Here is a 9,272-nt window from a genome sequence, read left to right on the forward strand (position 1 = left end):
CTCTAAGAAAGATCCTCACCTCCGTGAATTGGAGCTAAAGCTAAACACTAGTCTAACTACTACGCTACAGGACGAAAAAAGAAAAAGGTAATGCCCTCCCTCCGCAATTACAATTTGCCTGTTCTAATCCTTGGCTCTCCTGTGCGGCAGCTCCCCTTGCGGAGAGAACGACTCCGGTTTTTTCCCCTTTTTTTTCTTCGGCAAAATTACCAAAAAGGTCTTGCATCTCCTTGTTCCAAAAATGCCCTTGAATGCCTTGGTTGTGGTATTTTCATTCTACTCCCTGAAATAAATGCGAAATACAAAAAATGAGTAGAATCTAATAATTAATCCACATCAGGTCAGGTAATAAAAGAAATTAATAATAAAATAGATGACGAAATTGTAACCTATCACCCACCATTTTCTAGCTTGAGGAAATGGTACATAATTAATTTTAACAACCTCCAACTATCCTCAACAATAATTACAAATATAAGCTTCAATTTTACCCTGAAAAGGTGCTACTAATTTCTATTAAGTAGTAATTGTTGCATATAAAACTACTTTACCATCGCTGTTCTTTGCACCTTTAAAATGTGTAATTTGTAATAAAGTAAATGCATGAATCTACATGCCATACACATGTTCTATATGTACAAATAAATATGCTTATGCGTACCTCTATGGTGATGTATACTGGTGATCAATTTTTTTTCTCATTTATTTGCAAAAATTGAAAAGAGGAAAGTTGTATCAGTAATTAAAAGTAAATTACCAACTTAATTGCCATATGTATAAATATGTCAAACATAAACACCAAGTAAAATGCTTGGCGTTTCATAACATAGAACTGGGATCATGAACTTGAGGTCCTTATATCTGTAAACAATTTATTGGTAATACATTAACATATCTCATTCCTTCCTTGAACTTTAAGCATTTCGGTGGTGCACCAAGTTAGGACAAAAAATTCCTCAAATACATTTGCACCTCAGGGCTCTGCCATGTATTGAGTGGAAAAACATAAGTACTACTTGAATGAATAATAATCCTTGGAATAAGCTTTTGATATACCATATGATTGAAGAAAAAAAGTTGCTATTGGATTATTGGTTTTATACCTGCTTCAAGGTGTGATGTCTTTGATAAACTGGAGTTTGATCTTCTGCAACGCTCTTAGAATTTCTTTCATGTTTATTCTCTCCTTAGGAGCATCTGTTGTACAACTTAAACCAAGTTGCAAGATAGATGATACGCAGTTAATCTTCTTTTGTACCAGTTCATTTTCAGGATGAAGTAAGTTTCTGTCTATAACTTGAATCACAGAATCTGGTAAGCAATCTTGTACTCAATGCCTGAGGCTTAATGCTTCTGTGAACATCTCATCCTTAGGCTTTCTTTTTGTAAATGTCTCCATCAATTTAATTCCAAAGCTGTAGACATCACAACTTGTTGAAACCAATCCTTCCAGTCCATACTCTAGCATCAAAATTTGCAACTCGCAGTTAAAGTCAAGTATTGGTATTGGTTCAGCAAATTTATGTTTTTTTTCAAAGTTCTTATATTTCACATACCGTACTAGTTGTTAAAGTTGAAACATTAATTTGAATGACATAAAAAATTCGAAATTGTAATCAAGAAAAGTCACTTGGGGCAATATATCCAAATGTAGCAAGAGTCTTTGTTTGTACCACAGATTCTCCATCTCCCAACAACTTTGCAATTCCAAAATCACAAACATGCCCAACCATGTCCTGATCCAGTAGAATATTGCTAGGCTTCAAATCACGGTGAACTATAGGAGTTGAATAGCCATAATGGAGATATTCCAAACCACAAGCCACATCTATCATAACATCCAATCGTTGCTTCATGTTTAAAAAATGATGGTTTGAATAAAGCCATTTCTCAAGGCATCCATTGGGCATATATTCAATCACCAAAGCCTTAAAGTCAGGGCTAGAGCAAGCACTAATTACTTTAGTTAAATCTCGATGACGAAGGCAGCTCAAGACTTCACATTCTCTGTCAAAGCTTTTAAATGCACATTCTAGCTGCAAATCAAATACCTTTATGGCCCAAACCATCCCATTTTCACGAATTCCCTTGTAAACTGAACCAAAGCTCCCCGAGCCAAGTAAGTTACTCTCGCTGAATCCATTTGTTATTTGTCTAAGTTTATGGAAGGATGCCCTTTCAAATGTCGCCATGGGAAGCAAGTTCTGAGTCGGAGCTAGAGTTTTCTTTCCCAACTTTGACCGCATCAAAAAAATTGAAATCACCAAGGCTAATATGACAGAACCTGATGCCAACAGAACAATCATGAATATCCTTTTTGTCCTTGATTCATGTTGAAATGTACTTGTACAAGGTTGGCGCCAAGGAGCGCCACACAATGCTTCATTTGAGAGAAAAGATAGGTTCGTGAAATTTGTGAATGGCCCTCCGTGAGGAATCGGTCCTCTCAATCTATTGTAAGACACATTAAAGTATTGGAGATCTGATAGTACCTGTAATAAGTTGGGAATTTCACCTTCCAGATTGTTAAAAGATAGATCCAAATGTCGTAACTGCAACATATTCTTCATGGAATCTGGTATCAATCCTTGTAGCTTGTTATGTTCCAAGGAGAGTTCTTGCAAATCCTGTAGTCCTCCAATAGTGCTAGGTATCCTACCCAAGTATTGATTATTTGAAAGGTTCAAATAGAGTAATGCCTTCAAGTTTCCAATTTCAGCAGGCAAAGAACCTGTCAAATAATTTCCTGACATGTCCAGCTTCAAAATATCTCTAAGGCTCCAAAAGCTTGTTGGTATCATAGAACTGAAATTGTTAGAATTGAGATAAACACATCTGAGTGTTGTAACATTTCCTAAACAAGAAGGCACCACACCAGAAAGCTTATTTTTTGCCAGATATAATCCTTCTAAGTTCAGCAAATAACAAAGTTCACTTGGAATAGCTCCTTGTATCTGGTTGTCAGTTAGATCTATCATCTGAAGCTTCAACAACCATTTGATTGTGGTTGGAATTACTCCTGTCAAACTATTGGTTGCAAAGCTCAGCCCTATCAAGTTGCTCAAATTACCAATCGAACTTGGAATTTCACTTCTGATTCCACAACGAGTGCATCAATGAATTCGAGTGAGCTAGAAAGATTTCCAATAGACTTTGGGAGGAAGTCATTCAGAGGATTCTCATTTATCCACAAGCTTCTTAAATGTTTGCAGTTTGACAGAGATATGATGAAGCTCAACTCTTTGGATAGCGAGTCCTCAGAAAAATCATTTCGATATATACTCAAGTGGTCCAATAATCTCAAGTTTCCAAGAGAATGAGGAATTGCACCAGTAAAATGGTTACCGCCAAGGTCCAGCATTCTGAGCCTGGAAGCATTTGAGATGGATGTTAGTATAGTTCCAGTGAATTCATTTCCCCCAAGGTAGAGTCCCTCAAGATTGGGTAAGAAAGCACCTATAGTTGATGGAAGCTCGCCTGATAAATCATTCTCCGTGAGAGCAATAAGTCGTACAGTTGAACTATTGAAAAGTTTCAGCGGGATGGGACCTCTCAACCTGTTCGAATGCAACAATAGTACTTCCAACTTGCTAAGATTACCAACCTCTTGAGGTATTATACCTGGAAAATCAAATTGGTAAGGAAAAAATGTAAAGATTGTTTGTTGTCTTACTTTTAGAATAGATAATGAGGAGTTATATTTTTGTATTTACACCTATTAAAAAAATATTCTTAGCTATATCTCTATATAGTCTAATCAATATGAATATTTGATTTCAAGCATGTATACATTAGTACAAATACCATTAGCATTACTAGTGATAAAGGGCACAATCAATTTACATGTAATTTAAAAAATCACTTTTTATATAGAAGAAATTGGTATAAAATTTTAATAAATGAAAAAACTTTGATCTTTTAAAAGCTTTTTTAATATTATTATAATGTTTGTGGTTGGTTATCGGTAAAAGTTAGCTGTGCTATTGATTTACAATACATAGGCAGCATGTTAATCAGATCACAAAAGTATAATTAAGTGGTTGTGATGATAATGTTGAAAATTTAAAAGTGACAAATATGGTCTAACTAAATTTCACCTATATGCACTCTCGTTATTATGTCATCAATTCATTCGCATTAACTTGGTCTAATACCATTACAAATGCATTTTTTAAAATTTCTTTATGCCATACCCACAAATATAATAAACAATCATGCAACAACATATCATTTCTCCTACAAATATTCCAACTCAACTAATTAATTAACCATTCATTTACTCCTTTACAATTATTAATTTAATAATTAATAATCATTTCTCCTATGACTAGTTTAATTAATTGTACATATTACAATAGTTCACTAAACCACCATCGAACTAAATGAGTGCACAACACACCGGTCTGAATTTTTTGAAGATCCACATAATGTAGAATTTATTTTTTGGAGAGCCACCTTTCACCTTCAATTCTCTCGATCATCTTTTTGTCCACTCAATCTGGGCCTCACAACCCTATAACAATGCCACCTTGTTACCCTCAACCCAGTAAAATTTACAACTCACGTGCCTGATCGAAATCGCTTTGACTTCAGTAATTGTATTCGTGTCTTCCATATACCATTTTGTAGAATTTTTGCCTAGATGAGTAGTAACCAAAGCATGGCAACATGGCAAAACTTTTGTAGCTCACATATTTGAAGTCAAGTAGCTAAATTTAATGAAAGAGGAAGCATCTCTACAAATTCAGGGGTAAAGATAGGAAAGCAAGTGGTACAATTCATTGACAATCTTGGAAATGACAAAATATTTTGAGACAATGAGTGTGTTTTGATAGGAGATTATTTGAAATAATTACTATAAAACTTTTATGATGTGATGTATGTGAGACAAAAAGATATTTTGAAAATTGTTTCTGTGATGCAAGTAAATAATTTGAAACCAAATCAACTCTAAGATGACATTGTCAAAAGTGGCATAGAATTATGCACTTTCCCCTCTTCAAGCATTCACTCTTTCTATCTCTTTGTACCCTCTCTCTAAGTGCTTTCTCATCTTCCTATTTCCCATTGTATCATCTATTAGCCCCCTATCAGTATCTCTATTTTTGAAGTGCAATCAATTGGAATTTGAAGTTGAATTATAGATGTAGGCTGTAGCATGTTGAGATCAAGCTGATCAAAATCGTTTTGGCTTATGCAGTGCACTAGTAGGACTGACCAATTGACGTATGAGAAAGAGCATATTTGTTTTGTATTTGAACTCGCTCGACTTAAAGCTCCAATTCAAGTTTGAGAAAAGTATTCTAATGATGGAATAATGAAATAGATCTCATGCCAAAATGTATCAAGATATTTACCTGTCACATTAGCACGCTCCATGCCTAGTTTCTCCAAATTATAGAGATTGTCAATGACTTTTGGAATTTCACCTGCTCAAAAATCACGGCATGATGATAAATATAATTAACGGCATGGCATAATTATATGTATATAATATATATGCATTTAGGAATTCTAAGGATCTTCAGTCAAGTTTCAAACAGCATCATGTAAATCTCTCATAAATATTGGCAAAATGACGATTACGTACACTCCCAAAACTTGGAGGTCATTTTGGTGGCAATCTCTATGCGTATGTCAATGAATTTTTAAATGTGTGCATAAATTAGAAACAAAATTGATATAAAATCTAAATATGCATATCGAAATTAATACTGTTTACATTTTCTTTCATAGTCTGTAAAGCCATGAAGTTTCAAACGTCCAAAAATTTTAAGGGAAAATTACTCAAAACCCCCATGTTGGCTTGAAAATATACTTTCAACATCCTTATGCTTTGTATTCAAAGGCAAGAGAGATGTAATCCATCAAAGCCAATGGTTTTGTACAAAAAGACAACTCTGCCCCATTAATATACATAGTGTTAATTCGTTCTTCTTTCACAATTTTATTTCTTACATCGAACAAAAGTGTGTTTGGCATAATCATTAATCCCGGCCTAGATATGAACCTGGCAAGGCCATTGGCTTAACCATAGATTTACTGATCCAACTATTTCCTTCCTCATTCAGTCCAACTACTAATCCAAGATCACTAAGTTGACCAATTGAACCATTGGGTTGGGTTTAGTAACTCTGTGTTCGCCATGCTTTGAGTTTTTTTTTTTCCGAACTTTTATCTTTATTTTGTTGAAAACAAAAACTTCTTTATTCACACGAAGTTTGCACCAATACTTAAGCAGTTAGCAATCATCAGAAATAGTGTATGTGATGTAAATTTTTCATGCAATTATGATTCTAGTCTCAAAATCCTTTAAACCCAATGAAAATTTCTCAATGGGTTAAAAAGGTTTTTGAACAATTTTCATTGGGTTATGATGGATTTTCAGTCTTAATTTGTACTCTACACAATAAACTTACATAAATTAGTCTTGGATGACAATTGCCGGCTATAACTAATAATTACTTTTTAATGTTGTTGCAAATTTTGATTGATTAAAGAAAATATTTTAAATTTTACTTTTTTTGACAAAATAAAGATGAAAAAGTTGACAAATAAAAACATTAAAACATTGCAAACTAACAATTCATTTTGAAATAAATAAAGATAACGTACAGAATGGGGCCGAAAAGAAGGAATCATTGCTTATATCCAGTCTAAGTGTTTCTCCACACACAAGCATCTAAACTAGACACATAAGCATTCTCCTGTGATCTATTGGTGCTTGAAATATACAAAAGAATTTTTTTCAAAATAAAGCCAAGTTGGTAGCTTACCTGTCAGGTCGTTCCCACACAAATATAAACCTGTAAGAGTGGTTAGATTCCAAAATTCTTTTGGTATATATCCTCGGAATTTGTTGTAAGACAAGCCTAAAACTTGGAGTCCTGAGCATTCTCCAATGCCTGATGGAATTTCACCTTCGAAGTTATTAAGTGATAAGTCAAGCTCTTGAAGTTGTGGGAGATAATCGCAGATGTGTGCTGGAAGATAACCCGATAAGCTATTATTTGTAAAACCAATTGTTTGCAATGAGGAGAGGTTAAACAGAGCCTGTGGCAGAGGGCCTACAAGTTGGTTATATTGAATTTCCAATACTCTCAATTTTGGTAGAGCGCTAAATTCTTCTGAAAGGTCCTGTAAATAGGTTGCCACCCAACCCAATTACGTCTAGCTTTGTCAAATTAAAGAGCCTGCCTGATAATGAACCTGAAAATCTGTTGTATTCGAAGTTGATGTACCAGACTGCACTTAAACATCCCAACCATGATGGAAATTCCCCTTCAAAGTCATTGCTTGCAAGGTTGATGTACTTCAATCGGCGCAGACGAGATAGCTCGGTTGGAAGATGTCCATGAAAGCTGTTATTCCTAACATTCAACCTGACGAGAAAAGAAAGATTTCCCAGTTGTGGAGGTATCGTTCCCGCAATTCCCATGTAAGAAAGGTCAATGGCTGCGACTCTGAGATGACGGGCATTACAAGTGATACCAATCCAGCTGCAAACAGAGGTAGAAGTGGACCAGTTGGTAGCATGGTTCAAAGTCGTGGTCGCGATCACGGTCGCGGCCCGGAACGTTCCACATCGGTCTCGGCATATCGGTCGCGGTCTCGGTGAGACGCAAATTTTAAAATATTTAATATTCTAAAAATTATTAATAATATAAAAAAGTATGCTAAACAAAAATAATAAAAAATAGCAAAAGAATTGGCCGAGTCAATCCGTCACGGTGTAACTCGGCCGATTTCTCGTCTTGACTCGGGATAACTCGGAGTGACTCGGTGTGACCCGGCCGAGTCAATCCGTCGCAGTGACGTCTCGGCCGATTTCTCGGCGAGTCAAGTATCTCAGTATCGTTTCGTCACGGTATCGTATCGGTAGGGGCCGAGAAGGTGACGACTCGGCCGAGTCGTCTCGGTCTCGGCCGAGACTTCGAACCATGGTTGGTAGAGATAATCCTTTGAGGATCGAAAATGGCGGCTTTGAAGGCAAGAAGAGCATTCAGATCACTAGCACTGTTGTTATGGTTGTTGGCTACAATTATGCTAGCTGAGCTAGTTGTGACAAAATGCAACAGTACCAAGGCTCCAGCGAAAAGAAAATAAGTTCTCTGCATTGCTTATAGAGGCAAATAAAACTTGAGGAATGCCAAACAAAAGGTAAATAAAACACGAGCATACATTGTGACATTGGGCAGGAGTTATATAGGCATATACTTGGGGTTGAGTTAAAATGTTTCCACGAGGAAGTGACAAATTGAAGATCCTCATTTGTTCAACTAGGCTGTATTTTGATATGTTTGCTAGTTTAAATTCTTTTCTTCTTTTAGATTTCTCTATATTACGCTGGCAAAACAGGAAGTAATTTATGGAAAATCTGTTTCTGAATTTGGTGAATTAATATATAGCTTGATTCTATCTCTGAGACTTATGTTTTTAATTTGTCACAATTTGAAACTATCTTTTTTTTTTTTTTATGTATTCTTCAACTTTTGAGCAATTGATATGACAAGCAATCCGGTGCTTTAGCATTCTATGTGGCAAAATTGAATTTGAGTATAACAATTTTCCAGGAATGATGAAAGGGATACTACTCCAAGCCAAGCTAAAATTATTATGTGTTTGAAAATCTCTATACAAAAATAAATTGAAGGATAACAGAAGAGAAGATGCAGAGCAAGTGTCCTAAGCCTCCATGGGCCATTGTGTCGAAACACAAGTTTTTGCCAGGAACTATTCTAGTCTAAGTCCCTAGACTTATACATGAAAGGAAGGTAGTTGACTGGAAACTCTTGTATGGATTTAGTCTACGATATAAGTGGGTTAATCACGTTTATGTTTTGGTTAAATGACCAAATGAGCCCTTCGGTTGACCAAATTACATTTACCCCTGTATGTGATTGTGCTCAAGCCCAACTCACGGAGTCTTTATTTTGGACGAAAGACTTCAACAATAATACTAAGGACTTGAAAACTTGGAATTTATAGTACATTGCATGACCTCAGTCTATTGTATGATCAGTGCGTTTAGGTTAATTAGACTACGCTAGAGCTAGTTTCATTATATTTATTTTCTATTTCAAATTTAGAAGGTTATCAGTGGAGGATGAATCAAAGAAAAGAGAGGGGATAAAGACAATGAAATTCTACCTAAAACTAGAAAAATAAACTGTCAAAGAATCAAATAAGTGCATAACGAATCAATTGCGTTTAACTCTAGAGTTAGGTAATGACATTTTTAGAATAATTATTATGACACTTTCTTATGGTGT

At 35.4% G+C, this 9,272-nt stretch overlaps 1 protein-coding gene across 1 annotated transcript; it reads right to left on the reverse strand.

Moving 5' to 3' along the window:
* Positions 1–1,330: 1,330 nt before the first annotated feature.
* Positions 1,331–7,438, reverse strand: LOC113759961 (receptor kinase-like protein Xa21). Its single transcript, XM_027302541.1, has 5 exons — positions 7,210–7,438; positions 5,358–5,429; positions 3,071–3,621; positions 1,631–2,954; positions 1,331–1,461 (listed from the first exon to the last, which is right to left on the reverse strand). The coding sequence occupies exons 1-5, from the start codon at positions 7,436–7,438 to the stop codon at positions 1,331–1,333; spliced, it is 2,307 nt and encodes a 768-aa protein (XP_027158342.1).
* Between the last annotated feature and the right edge of the window lie 1,834 nt (positions 7,439–9,272).

This window comes from Coffea eugenioides, chromosome 2, assembly GCF_003713205.1.
Source record: "Coffea eugenioides isolate CCC68of chromosome 2, Ceug_1.0, whole genome shotgun sequence".
Classification (NCBI taxonomy): Eukaryota; Viridiplantae; Streptophyta; class Magnoliopsida; order Gentianales; family Rubiaceae; genus Coffea; species Coffea eugenioides.

What these genes read in the sequence shown, in the direction of transcription:
- LOC113759961 (XM_027302541.1), bottom strand. Translation starts at nt 7,438, where the DNA reads ATGGGAATTGCGGGAACGATACCTCCACAACTGGGAAATCTTTCTTTT. An exon ending in CGAATACAACAGATTTTCAG is followed by an intron (nt 5,430 to 7,209) that starts GTTCATTATCAG and finishes ATTTTTGAGCAG; the next exon opens with GTGAAATTCCAAAAGTCATT. An exon ending in GGAGCGTGCTAATGTGACAG is followed by an intron (nt 3,622 to 5,357) that starts GTAAATATCTTG and finishes TTGATTTTCCAG; the next exon opens with GTATAATACCTCAAGAGGTT.